The 18,221-nt window shown below is 45.4% G+C and overlaps 2 protein-coding genes across 2 annotated transcripts; one reads left to right on the top strand and one right to left on the bottom strand.

Moving 5' to 3' along the window:
- The first annotated feature begins 5,264 nt into the window (after window positions 1-5,264).
- LOC123398579 (kinesin-like protein KIN-5A) lies at window positions 5,265-11,970 on the top strand. Its single transcript, XM_045093062.1, has 23 exons — window positions 5,265-5,558; window positions 6,228-6,449; window positions 6,542-6,671; window positions 6,757-6,918; window positions 7,006-7,494; window positions 7,599-7,696; window positions 7,785-7,941; window positions 8,068-8,137; window positions 8,222-8,298; window positions 8,403-8,456; window positions 8,543-8,623; window positions 8,710-8,821; window positions 9,073-9,159; window positions 9,241-9,416; window positions 9,513-9,674; window positions 9,751-9,858; window positions 9,939-10,097; window positions 10,188-10,271; window positions 10,570-10,775; window positions 10,857-10,958; window positions 11,056-11,165; window positions 11,249-11,400; window positions 11,503-11,970. Exons 2-23 carry the CDS (start codon window positions 6,280-6,282, stop codon window positions 11,731-11,733), a joined length of 3,177 nt encoding a protein of 1,058 aa, XP_044948997.1. The 5' UTR covers window positions 5,265-5,558; window positions 6,228-6,279; the 3' UTR covers window positions 11,734-11,970.
- Window positions 11,971-12,674: 704 nt separating this feature from the next.
- On the bottom strand, window positions 12,675-18,018 carry LOC123398482. The gene is made up of 3 exons (XM_045092979.1): window positions 17,973-18,018; window positions 13,752-17,812; window positions 12,675-12,955 (listed from the first exon to the last, which is right to left on the bottom strand). The coding sequence occupies exon 2, from the start codon at window positions 17,805-17,807 to the stop codon at window positions 13,791-13,793; it is 4,017 nt and encodes a 1,338-aa protein (XP_044948914.1). The 5' UTR covers window positions 17,808-17,812; window positions 17,973-18,018; the 3' UTR covers window positions 12,675-12,955; window positions 13,752-13,790.
- Between the last annotated feature and the right edge of the window lie 203 nt (window positions 18,019-18,221).

Below are 18,221 nucleotides of genomic sequence, written 5' to 3'. Positions count from 1 at the left end.
AATCCACTGCTTCATAGAAGATGGATAAAAAAATAGCACGAGTATTTCATCGAACTCTTGTCGGACATGGTAAGTATCGTACGGGCGGATGGTACATGTGGCGGACAGGAAAGAGGCGTGGAACGGTGGCGAAGGACAAGCAGCGTGGAGCCCTGGTGTAACGATGGAGGTGACGGGGTATTCTTGTTCTGGCAAGTTCGTGTTGGATGGCTTAGGGCGTGTGGACCACGCAGTCCAGTTTCTGACGGTTTGAGGTTTCGCTTTGGAGACGGCCTCATTATGTAAAAAATCAGAAAATAAATGCTAGATTGAGTATAACAATCCAAAATTGAAATTCATTTTCAATTAGAATGCGATATAAAAACAGTAATCACCAAATACATGTAAGTATCGGAGACTTTTTCTTTTCTTTTGCGGGGATAAGTATCGGAGACTTTCTCAATGCCAAAACGAGCAAGGGGCAGTACGTTCGAAGGCGGCTACAGTTGTGCACTAGATTCTCTTGCACCGACAAAAAGCCTTCCGGATGAAACGACCACGCAGTAGCTTTTGCAGCACAAGACAAAAGCTTATCTTGGTTTACAAAACCCAAGTGGTGCAATTAATTAATTAACATTCCACCGACCAAAATGTGGGGTTAAAGTGAAAAATAGAAAATTGGAAGGGTAATTAAGAACTATAAACCAGAAGGACTTCTTGACAGTGTGAGCTCATACGTGTCTGAGAATGAGAGAGCATCACGTGGCGAGGGGCCAAAGTTAGCATCGGAACATGAGTGTGCAGTTAGACAGGAAGATTGCAGAGAATGCAAACGCCACATGGCTTGTCATGTCATGAGATTTTCATGTGTCAGTGTGTCACTGGCTCTCAAGTCCAAAGCAGAGAAAGCGCTATTATGATCTGGCTAATATATTGTGGGAGAGATTACAGCCCCAAGACTGCTATCAAATTTTTGTGCGCACCAAGACTACTAAGCTGAGTGAGAAATGTGAGCAACTACAAGTGTACTCTTGTATTTTGCATACCTTTTGTGGCTCAGCGATTCTATAATTAACTCGGACATTTGGCCCCTCAAGGTGATATTTCTCTTTTGCGAAAATAAGGTTGAGACAGAAGATAATTTAACAATTGTAGATGTTGGGTGTAGTCGTATTGATGGGCACTATTCATATTTTTTTGCCAAAAGGAGGATAACAATGGACCGCTGCATTAGTTGATGAAAATATTCATATATGTTATATTTACAACATGGGTGGACCTAGATATTTTGTGGACTAGGGGCAAATCATTGGACTGGCGGCATTGTTTGTACAAATCTGAAGAATTTTAAAATATCCTTTTAGAATACAAGCTTGAAATTTCAGAATTTGAATGGGGGCTTGGGCAGTGACTCATCAATATGTACGCCGATTTAGAGCAACTCTAGCGGACCCCGCAAAAGAGGCAAACACGTAAAAGTCCGGCGAGTATGCGGGTTAGACCCATTTTTTCGGTCAGAACAGAGCCCGCATACTCGTCCGGCCCGTAATTTTTTTTGCGGCGACCCGCAAAACGCACGCCCCGATTACTATATCTACGGTTCCGCGGCGCGTTTGCGGGTCAAAACCCTATCCCCCGCTGTCGTTGAGCCCCCGCGATTCCCCACCCCTTCTCCACATTTCTCGCCGTCGGCGACCACCTACCCCGCCTCCAGCCGCAAATGTGGAGCTCCGGACGCAGATCCGGCAGCAGATCCGGCGGCGGAAGCGACCCGGAGCGCGAGCGGCACGTCCGGTCGGACGCCGCGAGGAAGCGCGGGGCCCGGAGATGGACCAACCGCGGCATGTCGCCGCCGGCGAGCTTCCTCGTCCGGGAGACGGAGGAGTACGACCGTCGGCATGTCGCCGCGGGCTCGTCCTACGCCGGTAGCTCCTCCTCTTCCGTGTGCCTTCTCCCTGTGAAGAGGCAATGGTCGAAGGAGCCGGAGGGGCCGGGGGACGTCGTCGCCGTCAATGAGGAGCGGGAGGACGTCGTCGCCGTCAAGGAGGAGCCCGAGGAGCTCGGTCGCCGTGGAGTCGTTGGGGCGGAGGACTTCGTCACCGACGTGGACGCGGTTGCGGCCGCCATTGCCGAGCACAGCTTGCATGAGGAGGCCGAGCGCCGGCGCCACAACGAGGAGATCGAAGATCTCCAGTGGCGGCAGGCGGTCGAGGTCAACCTCATCGCCAAGGCGAGGGACGACGAGTGGCGGCGCATCCGCGAGGAGCAGAAGGCGATGTACATCGATCTCGGCAGAGGAGGACTGAGCTCGCACTGATGTAGTATGTAGTATGTAATCTATGTAGTATGTAGTATGAACTTCCCGCGAAACTATACTTTTAAATTATGCAGTTTTATTTACGATTTCTGTTCGGCCGCGCTCATTTTCGACCCGTAAACGAGATCTAAGTGAAACCGCAAACGTGTTTTGTAGGTCCAGATTTTACGGGGTCTGCTAGAGTTGCTCTTAAAACACTAAATACAATATTAAGCATTTGCTCATTTGTAATGTTCGGTCAAGTCTATTTTTCTTTTGTCGCTCATTACTCAGTCCATGTGTTGTGGAAGGAGGTCTATGTCCTTCAACTCAGCTTCTTTGCTTTTTTATTTTGTCCATGACTTGTGGGTTGTAACATGATTTTTGGTGTGTTAGATGGTTTTGTTTGTGAAAGCTCCCATTTTGTAAATAAAAATGGTTAGCTTTTCAGTTTATTAATGTGATGTCTTAAACACTTGCAAGATTTTTTTTCCTTTTAGGGAACGCTTGCAGGATTTTTTTTAAAGGAGAAAGCAACCTGCCTCCTATAGCAGAGACTAAAACACGTTACTACTTTTCGTTGGTATCAAAAAGATATGCGGCATGGGGACTTTTCACTTGTCATGGACACCTCAACCATGTTGTTCTTGTTTAACATTTTACCACATAAACTTTATCGATATAAATGCAATCTATACTTATTTCCAAGTCTTTTTCCTTATGCTTGTATTCCAACCCTATTTGCCACCTATAGAGCTAATCGGGAGACCCCTAACAGAATTCATCTTCTTTAATAACAAAACAAAAATATTTTCATGGTAAATGAACTACTTTTATATAAATGATTCTTTCCTATAATTTAGCAAATAGATTTCTTTTTGCAGGTGAATTTAGCAAATAGATTTGTACTTATTATTATTTGGAGCATTAGCTATTCTATTTATCCCATCTTAGTAAATATTCCCTCCATCTTAAAATAATTGTCTTAAGATTATACTAACTTTGTACTAAAGTTAGTATAACGTTGGGACACTTATTTTGAAACGAGGAAGTATTTAGAAAACATATCCAGGTAATAATGTTTTTGTACGGAGGAAGTACTTAAAATCTTCTGATTCAACGATTTATCGTCTGATTTATCGCTACTCAGGGGTGGCTGATAAGATTATGCCTTATCTTCACTGTTTATCATTTGAGCCGATTTATCGCTCTGACAAGCGATTTATCTGAAATCCACCGATAAATCGGGCCTATTTATAACACTATGTTTATTTGTGTTTTGTGCACCTTTTTACGTAATATGTATTGTGGTCCTATTTTGTTTGTCAGTCTACAAAAACTATGTTCATTTTGTTTGTCAGTGCGCCCAAAAGAAAGTACTCCCTCCCAACTATGCATTGGTTTCGTGAAAGTATAAGTTTTGGCAAAGTTTATAGATTTTTTATATGTACATTACCAAATATATAATATATACCATATGAAAATATATTTTTGATTGTTCAAATGATATTGATTTGGTATCATAGTGTTGACATTCTTCTATTAATTTGGTCAAAGTTTACATAGATTGATTTAGGAGTATAAAAAATCCACAATACACTACATTTTAAGAAGAATGGAGGATACATTTTTCTTTCGGAAAGGAGGGTAACCCTCGGCCTCTACATCGAGCGATGCACACAACCATCAGCTCCGGATGGAGTATACATGTACGTAAGATTTTTTTAAATGGTTGAATACATCAGGCCTGTGCCGCACAGTGGAGGTTTCTTAGTGCGGGTTCATAGGCGTTTTGCTGATGTGTCACACTAGTTAATGATGAGATAGAGTAGGGTTGTATCTTAGCTAAGGCATGTGCCAATGCTGGTTTCTTAGCGCGATTTCACAAGGCCATGACATGGCATACTAGTTAATGAAGAAAGAGAGTGATGTTGTATCTTACTCCCTCCTTCTCATCTTACGAAAACCAAATAATCCCAAAACACTTAGAGGCACGATGCATTAACTTCCACCTCATTTTTTGTTTTTTGACATAAATAGAGGAATCAACCAATAAGAGTCGTGGGGCGTATATGTTTTTAATGACTTGAGATTAACTAGCACGACATGCAGTGGCCAATTCATTACATGTAATGTTATTAATTAGCAAATTAACATTAATTTCTCTCGTTTTCCACTCCGTCCTGGTCACGGTGCACAAACTAAGATGACTTAGGTCTGTGCCAATGCATCTTCTCTTATCACATTATTATAGAAGCATTAATAATTTAAAATACAACCATGCCAATGCACTGTTTCTTATGAATTGTATCTATATTTAATAGTTTGGGGTAATGCATGCATATGATTGGGCAAGAACTATTTTTTGTTTATGACCACTCTCTTTCTTCATTAACCAGAATGTCATATCAGTAAAATGCCTATAAAACCATGTTAAGAAACTAGCATTGGCACATGCCTTATAAACCGTAATGAAGAAAGTACCAGTGTCCAGTTGTAATGGCGTTATTACGTTGACTAGTCAAGCACACCAAGTCGGTCAAAACTCGAAAGTGAGCTTGAGGTCAACAACAAGCTCGCAGCACCCACTGGGAGTTGGTCCATAATCTATCCATCTGCTGAATTTAAAAACAAAAACTAGACAACCAGGTCCGTGCGTTGTACATTTGGAGTAGATCTTAAAAGGTACCACTAAACGTAGCAATCAAATCCCACCAACGCCCACCAAAACGAAATGCATTCTACAAACGGCAGAGCAGAAGATGGAGAAGAGAAAAAAAGATATTTTTGATTTACCCTCCGCATTCTACAGCGGAGGCAAAAGTAACTGGAACTTAATTAAAAAGCTTTTTAAAAATATAAGCGTCTGCGAGCAGCGGCGCAGTAAAAATGGCGTTACCCGTCCGGGAATCACCGCATTGACGCGGGTTATTGTTGTCAGGATGGCAATGGCGTCGGTATCATCTGATGCATTGTCTGTCTCCAACCCAAAGGCAGAAAAAGAGGGAAAGGAAAGGCAAAGGCAAAGGCAAAGGCTGGGGTGGGACAGATAGAAGAAGCGGGGGGAGGTTGCCATTGATAGAGACCACGAGCTCTCCTCCAAGCCACCGCTCCCCGCTCTGCAGGAGCCTCCTGACCCTGCTGCCCCCTCCCCCCGGATCTCGGCCATTGCCTCTGCCACCTGCCTACCTACTGCTGCTACCACGACCTCACTTGTCTTGCCCCGAGCTCTCCAGCCGCTTGGACTGGATCGCTTTGGTTCGAGCCCCGTCCGCGCGTCAGCGTGAGTGCTCATTGCTCCTCCACCGATTTGCGTTCTTGGCTCTGCTTCTTGATCCTGATTTGGCTCCGGTGCCCCTGCTCCGTTCCCCGCGAGGAAGATCTGGTCACTGATCGACTGCTTATGATGGTTCCGTGGATTCTGCTCCTGCCAAAGGCGCTTGGATTTTCCTCCCGTTCGTGATTTCCGCGAGGTCTCTAGCGCCGCAAAGATCTGTGCTTTTGGCAGCTGGTAGAATGTGACAGATTGTTTCTCTTTCTGCCTTCCATTCCGGGGGCTTGAGCATCATACGCTTTGATATTTTTTTTTTCCCTTTCATGGCATTGCAAAAGGATCTCCTTCCGATTTGGTTTGCCAAATAGCAGCCCAATCCTGCCTCGATTCGCTCCGGTGAATATCCCATCGCAAATGCATCCGAGATTTGCGTCCGCGGCGCCTTTGTCAAGGCCCCGTTGTCTCTTACTGCATTATTACTGTGTGTTTGGGCTCCTAGTGGCCGGCAATTTTGGCTCTTCTTGCTGCTCCTCTGATCTGGCCAAATTTGTCACATTCAGTAATCTTTTGCTTTTTCACTCTGGTTCCTGATCGGCTGGTAGCTGGGCTTTTATGTTTTACAGTTCACCATTCTAGCAATTTACACCTGCATTTAAACGGTTTGGCGCTTGACTGCAGAATTAGGTACCTGCAAAGGGACTAGAGATTGGACTGTTGAGTGGAATTCGGGATGGAGAAGAGGGGTGGCACTCCGTCGCCGTCGCCGAGGTCGACGGAGAAGTCCGGCAAAGACTTGACGAGGTCGGGGGATGCCAACGGCGGCGCGAGCACCGGCGGCAACGCCACCCCGAAAGGCGATAAGGAGAAGGGAGTCAATGTGCAGGTCATCCTTAGATGCAGGTGAGTGAGGAGAGCTCAGCAGTTCTAGTTCAGAAGCTCAGTGCCATGCTGTTTTTTGTGCCCACTCACAGTCTGCAATTTGGTGCATTCAGGCCTCTGAGTGATGACGAGACAAAGGGGAATACTCCGGTGGTGATATCGTGCAATGAGCGCCGCCGCGAGGTTGCCGCCACTCAGGTTATCGCCAATAAGCAGATTGACCGGACATTTGCCTTCGACAAGGTATGATATCATCTTCCACTATCACTTCCACTATCATGTATGCAAGTTTTGACTCATATTTAGTCTAATGGTTGGTTCTGAGTAGGTCTTTGGCCCGTCATCAAAGCAGAAAGACTTGTTTGAACAATCCATCTCACCAATAGTACATGAGGTCCTTGAGGGCTATAATTGTACAATTTTTGCTTATGGGCAAACTGGTACTGGCAAAACCTATACAATGGAAGGTGGTGGAACCAGAAAGGCCAAGGTAAATATTAACATTTTGTACTTGAAGTCAATTAAAAATGTACCTTTGGTATGCATGTTACCATTTGCTGGCTCCTGTAACAACCAGAGTGGTGAACTCCCAACCGATGCTGGAGTTATCCCGAGGTCCGTCAGGCAGATTTTCGACATCCTTGAAGCCCAGTGCGCGGAGTACAGCATGAAAGTCACCTTTCTTGAGCTTTACAATGAAGAGATCACTGATTTGTTGGCGCCTGATGAACCAAGGTTCCCTGTGTTACCTGTTCCTGAGGATAAGAATAAAAAACCTATTGCCCTTATGGAAGATGGCAAGGGTGGAGTTTTTGTTAGAGGGCTTGAAGAAGAAGTTGTGTACTCCGCTGGCGAAATCTACAAGATTCTTGACAAGGGTTCTGCAAAGAGGCGCACTGCAGAGACATTGCTGAACAAGCAAAGCAGCAGGTCACACTCCATATTCTCAATCACAATTCACATCAAGGAATTGACTCATGAGAGTGAGGAGATGATCAAAATTGGGAAGCTTAATCTCGTCGATCTAGCTGGTTCGGAAAACATATCACGCTCAGGCGCTAGAGATGTGAGTGAACGTCAATTTTTCTATTCATAGTTTTTTTTTTCTCCGTCACATCTACTGAATTTTCAAATGCCATGAAGTACGTTTGATGTTCAATTGGATTGCAGGGCAGAGCGAGAGAGGCTGGGGAGATCAACAAGAGTTTGTTGACACTTGGTCGTGTTATTAATGCTCTCGTTGAGCACTCTGGACATGTCCCATATAGGTAGCTCTAAGGGCATTCTCCTGACTGCACCTGTTGTAGCAAAGCATTGCTAAAGAGGGCTTAACATTGCTCTACCTATTTGTTTCAGAGATAGCAAGCTGACAAGATTATTGCGAGATTCATTGGGAGGGAAAACAAAGACTTGCATTATTGCTACAATATCGCCTTCAGTATATTGCTTGGAAGAGACGTTGAGCACACTCGATTATGCACATCGTGCAAAAAATATCAGGAACAAACCCGAGGTTACTATCTTGTTTTTTTGTTTGTTTGAATAATCCGTCAATATTGATGTTTCACTATTTCAGATAGTAGAAATTTGACAATGTGTTTTGTATAGTCTAACTTACTCTTATTACCATTGAATCCAGGTGAACCAAAAGATGATGAAATCTGCTGTCATCAAGGACCTGTACTCCGAAATTGACCGCCTTAAACAAGGTTCGCCCGCGTGCACTTTTTTGCTATATTGAAATGCTAAATGTCATGCATTTTATACTCACCTGGTCTCCTATCTGTCTACAGAAGTGTTTGCGGCAAGAGAGAAGAATGGTATATACATTCCAAGAGAGCGCTACCTCCAAGAGGAAGCTGAGAAAAAGGTCTATCTTAATTTTCTAACTAAGCCCTTGTCAGATTTGTTCACATGAACTGAACAAATCTTTATTCATTATCTTATCTTTTGAAAACTAACTTTTTCACTCAGGCCATGACAGAGAAAATTGAAAAACTGGGAGCTGATCTAGAAGCTAGGGATAAGGTTAGTTTGTCTATAAGCATCTCAGAGAAAAACCATATACATTAATGATGATTTGAGTTTAAATTCTCTACACAATCTATGGACAGCAATTGGTGGAACTAAAAGAACTTTACGATGCTCAAATGCTTTTGAGTGCGGAGTTGGGGGGAAAACTCGAGAAAACTCAGGTATCGTTGTAGTTCCACCTCATGATTTTGCAATCTTTGGGCAAATACATTACATAATTGTCATTGCATCCGTCTTCTGTCTGCAGAAAGATCTGGAGGACACCAGGAATGCTCTGCATGATTTAGAAGAAAAATACAGTGAAGCAAAGTCTACTATCAAAGAAAAGGAATTTGTAATATTTAATCTTCAGAACTCAGGTTTGTCGAACTATCTAGTTATTCCCTGCAAAAACAAGAATTAACTCATTAATGCAAGTCTCTTTGCTTAGCATGGTTTGGTCATTAATTCTTATAATTACTGGTAAAAGAACCATCAATTGTTGTAAATTCTCTTGACATAAAATCAAAAGTTCATGTGCTCATCCATACTTGATTTCAGTTAGCCAATTGAGTGTATACTTACTGTGTTTACTGACATTCAATGGAACTTGCTGGTATTTTTGCTACAGAGAAATCACTGGTAGATTGTGCTTATAATCTCCGCGCAGAATTAGAAAATGCTGCAGCAGATGTTTCTGGTCTATTCTCCAAAATAGGTTTGGCATCTCAACTCGATCACCCCCACTTTGTGATGGACCGGTTTCACTTCAATGGTCATTGTTCTTGAATACTGGCAGAGCGTAAAGACAAAATAGAAGATGGAAACAGGTCACTCGTGCAGAGATTTAGATCTCAACTGACCCAGGAGCTTGATGCCTTGCATAAAACCGTCTCCACTTCAGTGATGCAGCAGGAGGACCACCTCAAAGAAATGGAAGATGATATGCAATCCTTCGTATCTTCAAAAGATGAGGCACTTAAGTTTCCCCTCAATATTATACTTAAAAGTTTATCTTGTGTTGCTGCTATGTAAGGTGGAGTATGATATGCTTGAGTTACCCATTTTTAGGCTGCACAAGGGCTAAAGGAGAGCATACAAAACCTGAAAGCCCTGCATGGTTCAGGTATTACAGCGCTGGATAATTTAGCAGGTGAAATTGACTTGAATTCTCAGACAACATTTGAGAAACTGAACTCGCAAGTACAATCGCACACATCAGATCTTGAGAAAGTAAGAATTTTCTTTTGACTTGTGGTATGTACTAACTACATCAAACAATTCTGATTGCTCTTCCTGTATTTTGTAGTGTTTCGGAGTAATTGCTTTGGGAGCAGACAACTTGTTAAATGAGCTTCAGTGTAGCCTTTCAAAACAAGAAGAGCGGCTAGCCCACTTCGCAAACAAGCAGCGGGAGGTCTGTAATATTTTGAGGCACTAGAACATTTGATATTTGCTTAAGCCATTCTGTTCCAACATTTCTGTTAATGTGTGCAGGGACACCTAAGAGCCGTGGAAGCGTCACGGTCCATCTCAAATATTACTGTTGGTTTCTTTCATTCACTGGATGTTCATGCATCTGAACTTACTAGTATTTTGGAAGAAACACAAGGTGTGCAAGATCAACAACTTATTGATCTTGAGAAGAAATTTGAGGTTATTCCTAATGATAATTATTACACTCAATATGCAATTAATAAATTCATATGACTTCTTAACATAATGTGATTTTATCATTTTTGACAGGAGTGTGCAGCTAATGAAGAAAAGCAACTTATAGAAAAGGTGGCAGAGATGCTTGCAATTTCCAATGCAAGAAAGAAGAAGCTGGTAAGTGTTGTTCATATATTCTGTAATTCAAATTTTAGCATGTGACTATCTGAGTGCTAGTAATCTAGTACTCCCTCCGTCTGGAAATACTTGTCATAGGAATGGATGTATCTAGATGTATTTTAGTTTTAGATACATCCATTTTTATACATTTGTGCGACAAGTAATTCCGGACGGAGGGAGTATATGATGTGAATTGTGATACCAAAAAAAGAAGTTATGTGCTATCGATGATCGATTGAGGAGTTGAACTATTACACAACTCCTACACATTGTTAATCATAAGCACATATTGCAGGTCCAAACAGCTGTAGGTGGCCTTCGAGAGAGCGCTGTAAACAGGACAGGTCAGCTGCAGAAAGAAATTTCAACAGCACAGGACTTCACCTCATCCGTACGGGAAAAGTGGGGCTTTTACATGGAAGAAACAGAGAATAATTATATCGAAGATACCACTGCAGTTGACAGTGGACGGTCTTGCTTGGCAGAAGTTCTTGTGGAATGGTCAGTATGGGTACTTGATGTGATGCTTTCTGCTATGAAATATGGAGATTTCAGTGCTTAACGTTTTCTCGAAATCTGCAGCAAAACTAAGACGGGCATGGGTGCACAACAATGGAAGAGTGCTGAGGATTCTCTCTTCAGCCTTGGCAAAGGAAATGTTGAATCAGTAGATAGCATAGTCAGGTATTAGCACAGAAACTGGTCTGGAAGATTTTAAAGTTTCTTTTATCTTAAACTAGCAATTGTGAATAGCAATCATGGTGTGTGCACACTTTACCAGGACGGGGAGAGAAGCCAACCAATTGCTGCGTTCCAAATTATCATCCGCAGTATCAACTACTCTCGAAGATATAGATGTAGCAAACAAGGCCATTCTTTCTTCCATTGACAGTAAGTTCTTAACGCTTCGAGTTACTAAAACACAGGGCATAGAGATTTTTCCTCATTTTGATGACAACTTAATGTTATTTCAGGCTCGCTGAAGGTTGACCACGAGGCGTGCGCAAACATCGTCTCCGTTCTCACCCCGTGCCACGGGGAAATGACGGAGTTGAAGGGCGCGCATTACCACAAGGTTGTGGAGATAACCGGAAATGCGGGGAAATGCCTAGAGGAAGAATACCTGGTGAGCAGTCATGAAAAGTGATTGGTGGGGAAACCTGTTCTTTATCATCCCTGACAGTGACTGACCAAACCTGCATTGAATCTTTCTCCTTGAACGTGACAGGTGGATGAACCGTCTTGTTCGACGCCAAGGAGGCGGGAAATCGACCTTCCAAGTGCCGAGTCGATCGAGGAGCTGCGGACCCCGGGCTACGACGAGCTCCTCAGGTCGTTCCACGAGTTGAGGGCTGGGCGGAAGCAGGCGAACGGAGACACGAAACACCTCCCGGAGGCGCAGGAGGAGTCGCCGTCGTCGGTCAGGGATGGGAGGGTCCCCCTTATAGCGAGAAATTAGATTCACCCAGATCATGTACAAAGGAGCCATTTGTTTAGTTTTACCATTTGCCCAGTTGGTTTGCTGTTGATAGTGCCATCCATCCATTTGATTAATTGCTATTGTCGGTCGAGGGGTTTGCTGTTCTTAGGCTGGTCGCCAGTGAAGAGTATGTGTACTTCTGCATCAGTGGATCTAATGTAATATATATGTATTTACATAGGCAACACAGTGAAAGAATAATGTTTTTGAGAACCAGTGGAAGACTCATTGAGCTGAGAGTATTATGCTTAGGAGCTGTTCGGTACCGCTCCGCTCTACAACTCCGGAGCGGAGTTGCAGCTTAAAATTATGGAGTTACAGTCTCGCCGCTCTGCAGATTCTAGGAGCGGATGATTATCGAAACAGAGCCTTAGTGTGCTGTGACCTTGTGAAAAGAATCACTATGTACTAGGCGATTTTCCTCCATGAAAAATATATGGCTTGACGATGAAAGTGCCAATCTGCACCTAGGTACAAATATGTACCTGGATGAACAGTAAACTCTAAAAAATAGGGGGAAAAAGTTGGACAGATATTCTTGAGTGTTCTCCCCACGTACAAATTTTCATGAAGGGATCAAGTTCACGATGCTATGGGTAAAAAAACAAAACAGGCACCCCAAAATGCTTAAGAAATGAACTCTTTTTGAGCACATGGAATGTTACTTCTGCACGAAATTTTGCATCGCTGCAGAACATTCGGACATGTGTGTTACCAAAAAATATATTCTGATATTTTTACTATTTTTTAGACTTACTGTTCACATGAGCAGAAAGTCCATGTCTGATGACGAAACCTCTTTTGTAATAATCTGATATCTGTTGGAAATATAAGAATCTGATGAAGAAATCTCTGTTGAATAAATAATAATAATAGCCTGATGAGTAAAATCTCTGTTGCAAACAAGCCTCAACTGTCGGTAGGTCAAGTGTCACTGGCACTGGAATTTGCTGGCTGGTGTCCAAATATGAGTGAAACGTACTGTAGTTACATAAACATATATTGGTGATCTAACAACTTTAGATGAGAACTGCACCACAACTGCACAAAGCCACTAGGAGAAAAAGAAAACTATGAAGCCGCTGTTTCTTGACAAAAGAATGTACAAGCACAAGGGCGGAACCAAAAAAAACTATTTCTGCTACAAAATATTCTGTTGAGGGGAAGGCCTGGCTGATGAAAGCGGCTGCCACTTCGTACCCTGCAAAGCAAGAAACAAACAGGAGATCCTCAGTATGAAGGAGCAGTCAGAATTTGACTAAAACATATTATCCGGAAACACATGGCGCCTGTAAGACCCTACTGAAATCAGGCAATGAACTAGAAAATAGAACATCTGTTAAAATCACAATCAGTACACTTAGGATAGACGCTTCCCGCACTAACAATTACTCCATAATATCTAGTTTCACATGTTATTTTATTTTTCTTAGCATTATTAGGATAGTAGTAAATGAGCTATGCCCGAAGCATATACAAACTGCATGGTAAGGGATTCCTGAAGCTGTTCTAAACAAAGCCTCCTAACGATGAACTAGAGATATAAGAACTTTGGCAAAGGCAGATAACTGCAAACCAGACCACAACTTTCACAGACAAATTCAAGCCCAGAAATGTCTTAATCAGCCTGAACAAACAGATCTACAGGTCATCCTACGGTACATCTTTTCCTAAGGAAAGCTACGAGCTGATGATAATTGTGAGAAGTAAGAAATAAACGAGAAAAATATGACTAAGACAAAGCAAGTGAGTCACAAATATATTTAGGGCTGAAGCAGCATATTGTAACTTACAGTTACAGTTATACAGTTTTGTTATAAGACAAACTCAGCTTATATAGATCAACAGGTTTCATACAATAAATAACCATTTAGTAGTTTCCAGTTTATGTTACTATAGGATAAAGAGAAGGATGAAGTAACATTAACAATGAAAAGATCGCTTGTACAAGTAGAATAAATTCAAAAAAATAATAAAATAGTTTCTGCAGCAATTACCTAATCTGGTGCTCCAATATATGTGCTGCTAAGCATTATTCATGCTGGGGTTGCATCCATGATATCCTTTGAACCTTCTCTGTCTGCGCCTTTATTAAACTCCCTGTTGGTGAATTGCACAGGGAGTGCCATATTGTGCTTCTTTTCTGGGGCTCTTGCTGAATTGGCATCAGCTGTCCCCCTTGCTGCTGCATCTACTGAAGGTCTGGAGCTACCTATATCTGGCCTTGCATCAGTAGAAACAAGCTTGCTGGTTTCTTTGTCATTTGTTGATGATGGAACAGCATCAAGCTCAAGGTCACCTTCCAGCCCGCTGTTAAATGGATCCTGAACACCATCCTTGTCTTCTCCTGACGCTGTAGGGTCTGCATCAGCTTTCTTTTGTTTTTTCGCGTTAGGGGTGCCATCATCCTCAGGATCATCGTTTCCTGCACCAGGATCTGCGGGATCTGAATCTTTCCTTGGTCTCTTCCACTTTTTCGTAGATGATGTGCCATCATCCTCAAAATCTTCCTCCTCTCTGCCCCTGTGCAGATAGGTCCACAGTTTTTTATCATTATCATACAGCACACAAGGATCACGCTCATAATGCAAACGATCAAGAGCGCCACTGACAACTTGATTAACAGCAGCCTCTTTATTGGATTCTTCCTCATTTAGGTACTGTGAATCTTTCAGAAGTGTGCAAACATCAGCTCTTGTTCCAGTTCTTCCAGGCAACCTAGAAGCAGCATCTCTTACAAGACAGAGAATAGTGACATGCGGAGGGCGATCAGGCAAGAGCATGGGATGTCCCCTAGCTTTTGATGTGGGCTTTCCACCTCCCCTTCGCAAAGGAGCAACAATAGATTTCTCCCCATCAGCAGCAGTATAGCAAAATGCTCTATCAGGAATTGAGTATCTCAAAAACTCCTCCCGCTGGAAATATGCCCTTGCTTCGTCAGAGCTGGGGCTTATTGTGTTTAGACTTTTCTGGGCCCTAAGGTCCTTAAATCTTTCCTTCAAATCCAAGTTTGCAGGGTTTGGTGCTGGAGGTGGTGGAAGGGATCCTATTTGCTTAAGGGTTTCCTGACCACTTTTCAGCCAATTAGCAAATGCATCAACCAACTTCACAAGCATCTTGTGTGGTATACCCCATGCCTCAGCAGAAGTTTCTTCGTTAGGATCACTGTATGAAGTACCAGAAGGCAGTGGACCAACCCAGAACCAGCTTTTGTTCGACTTGTCATAGGCAACTAGCGCTCTCCAGCCCTTTGCACCTAGAGGAGCTGTTCTAGATGACAGTACCTTGAGCACTCCTCGAACTAAATCCTGCAGGGGCTCCTGTGTTTCAAGTATGCTGGGATCTCCAGGATTAGTTTTAATCCGAATAACAAGATCTTGAACAGTTAGTGCCGGCAAATTGCTCTGTGCGGTCTGCTCTGCAGCACTGATATCTCCAACCTCATTGGCCGGTTGTGCTTGCTCTGCAGCACTTGGCTCTTGAGGCGTTTTGCCAGGTTCCTCACTATTGAACCATTTTCTGTTCTCCTCCCCATCAGGCTGCTTCGCTGCCACTGGAGTAACGTCAGTAGGAGTGACCGTAGCTGCCACTGGAGTAGCCTCAGTAGGAGTGACCGCAGCTGCCACTGGAGGATCCTCAGCCGGAGCGACCATAGCTTTCTTAACAGCAGTTAGAAGATGTACGATGGAGAAAGAAAAGCCAGTATGGATAGTTGGTGTAATTGGTACATACTTCTTCTTAGGTTTCTCAGGTTCTACTGGCACCACAATAACTTCTGGCACGACAGGAGCTGGTTCCGCTACAGTAATTGCATCTGTAGTAGTATCTGCCTTCTTTTTACTTTTCTTCTTAGAGCTGCCACTGATCTCTACCACCTTTGGACAAGACGGGGCATACTCACCATGCTCATCCAGGCTTGTAAGTTCAACTCTTCCTTTTTGCCTTTTGGACCCAGAGCTGCAACTTGCCAGCGGCATGTTCTCTCTCTCAGAAACATCAAAGTCGCCATTAGTATCTTGGACTGCGTAGCCTGCTCTACTGGCCAGCTTCTCACTCTCTGGTGTCCTCAATGATTCGTTGGTTTTTTCATTGCTATCATGCAATTCAGAGTTGTTGTAACCATGCATGTCCAGGTTTGCAATCCCCTTTCGCTTTCTTTCACTCCTTGCTGCTGGGGGTCTCATCACTTCACTAATCTGTTGCGCCACCTCCACATGCACATCACGTAAATAATCAGGCTCTGCAATCTTTCCTCTGTGTGACCGCTTGCTCTGAGTCTGGTAGGGTTCCAAATCTGCAGTAGCGGCAGGATAATTCAGTTTGACAGGTTTGCCAGGTTTGCTTGGCTTTTTGGCACCATATGCTGGTCTATGAAGCTCAGAATATTGAAGGTCTGGCTGTTCTGCAACAAGATTCACATCCGCCCCATCTTCAAACCGTTCTGATGAATCAGATTCCGTCTCCTCACTCTGAACATGGGCAGCTTTGCTCCTGGAGTCCTTCTGGCCAATCCTACCATGATGGCTATTGGAGTTCACATTAATCTTCCCCTGCGGTATCTTGCCTCTAGGATCAGATCCAGAACGAGCACCATTTATCTGCTGCTCAATACTCTTATAGGACTTAACCTTAACACCATGACCAACTTGAGGCCTCCTGCTCCTGTAATCACCTTCAGGCTGACCTCTCTGCCAGTCATTTAAGAGATCAGCATGGCTACCAGCTGGCCAATCCCTCTCTTCCACTTTGAGAGGTTTATTCTGGGCACCTTTTCCACCGTATATCCGATCTCTCTCCGAGTATTTTGCAGTCCTTGCGCTCTCGGAATACAGAGGCTCAAATGACGCTGCTAAGGTAACCCCCTGATTACCAATGGCATTCCTGCCATGATAGTAAGAAGAACCAGTCTGGCTATCATGGTAGTTGTTTCCATAAGGATTGATATCATAGCCCGTGGCCAATTCCTTCTTCACTGGCTTCAACAGCGGCCTCTGAGACCGGATCCTGGGCAAATCCCTGTCATATCCCAGGTCCTCAGAATGAAGGCCATCTGTGCTTCTCCGCTGCTTCCCTCTATGCGCGACTCCGGCATCATACCCGTAAGCATTATCTGGACGAGAAAGCTTTGAGAGAGCCCCTCCAATGTACTCCTCACCCACACCTTTTGACACACCCAACCGCAGAACGCCCTTGGACCTTTCCTTCCCTAACTTCCCAGCCTTGTTGAGACCCATCTTATCCGGCTTCGACCGTGTCAATAACTGTTCCGCAGACTCCCTGCTCTCCGAGTCAGTCTCTGACCCAGCCCGGGCAACCAGACCCAGTTCCCTCTGCTTCCGCTGCGCCTTCATCGCATCCATAGCTCTGAGCCTCTCGCCAAGGCTGTACCCGTTGCAGCTCTTCCAGCAGTCCTTGGTGTCCCACAGCCCCAGCACCATCGAATTATGGTACCTCTGCAGGTGGTAGTAATGCTTGCGCCGCTCCGCAAAGCGGGCGCCGCGGCGGTACAGGACGATCCTGGGGTCGCAGAGGCCGCCCTTGAGGCGGTCGAGCAGGGCGGCCAGGGGGCTCCCGAAGTGGAAGTTGTCCCCCCGGAGGAGCTCGACGAGCGTGCGGGCGAAGGTCTCCTGGTCCAGGTCGGGCAGGAAGGCGGCGAGGCGGAGCCGGTCGTCCTCGGAGAGCAGGCCGTTCCAGGCGTCGAGGGAGACGACGCCGCCGAGGCCGGGGAGGTCGTAGAGGTCCAGCGGCAGGGCGACGCTCTGGTCCCCGACCTGGCACATCTCCGCCCCGGCCTCCCCGAGCTGCGTGATCTCCAGCTCGTCAGACCCCATCCCGGAGTCGTCCTCCTCCTCCTCTGCCTCCCGCTCCTGCTCCTGCTCCTGTTCCTCCTCGTGGCCGCCGCCATTCTCCTCCTGGGCCGAGAAGCCCTCGGCCTCGGACCCCTCGGAGGCCGTGGCGGGCGAGCGCTCCTCCTCGTCCTCCGTGGAGCCCGCCTCCTCCCCGCCGGGCTCCAGCCGCTGGACCCTGGCGCCGCCGGCCCTCACGATCGCCATACCACCTGCGCCAAAACCAATCCTCAGCAAAAGACCCGCGCCTGCCAAAACCCTAGCCGCTCCCCCCCGAATCCCAATCCAACCCTCCCCGCCCCGCCCCGCCCCGCCCGGGCCCACGGGGCCGCGCCCGCGAACGAATCGAAGGGAGAAGGCGGGGAAACTCACCGGAGCAGAGCAGGCGCGCCGCGGAACCCTAACCCTAGGAAGGCGGCGATGGGGGTGTGGTGGGGGGGCGGGGGGCGGGGGGCGGGGATAAATAGTGGGTGGGGCGGGGGAGGGAGGAAGACGACGGAGACGTGGCGGCCGCGGGAGCCGTCGGATGCGCGGGCGGGGCGGGATTACGGAGGGGGCGAGGGGGCCGGGCGCAAAAGTGTCCGCGTCCGGGTGGGGGTGGGGGTGGGGTGGGGAGGCGGG

Source organism: Hordeum vulgare, chromosome 1H (assembly GCF_904849725.1).
Source record: "Hordeum vulgare subsp. vulgare chromosome 1H, MorexV3_pseudomolecules_assembly, whole genome shotgun sequence".
Taxonomy (NCBI): Eukaryota; Viridiplantae; Streptophyta; class Magnoliopsida; order Poales; family Poaceae; genus Hordeum; species Hordeum vulgare.
The sequence above is the reverse complement of the archived record's forward strand: the minus strand, read 5'-3'. Positions and strand labels throughout refer to the sequence as shown.

What these genes read in the sequence shown, in the direction of transcription:
- LOC123398579 (XM_045093062.1), top strand. Translation starts at nt 6,280, where the DNA reads ATGGAGAAGAGGGGTGGCACTCCGTCGCCGTCGCCGAGGTCGACGGAG. An exon ending in GTGGAACCAGAAAGGCCAAG is followed by an intron (nt 6,919 to 7,005) that starts GTAAATATTAAC and finishes TGTAACAACCAG; the next exon opens with AGTGGTGAACTCCCAACCGA. An exon ending in TCGCAAACAAGCAGCGGGAG is followed by an intron (nt 9,859 to 9,938) that starts GTCTGTAATATT and finishes TAATGTGTGCAG; the next exon opens with GGACACCTAAGAGCCGTGGA.
- LOC123398482 (XM_045092979.1), bottom strand. Translation starts at nt 17,807, where the DNA reads ATGGCGATCGTGAGGGCCGGCGGCGCCAGGGTCCAGCGGCTGGAGCCC.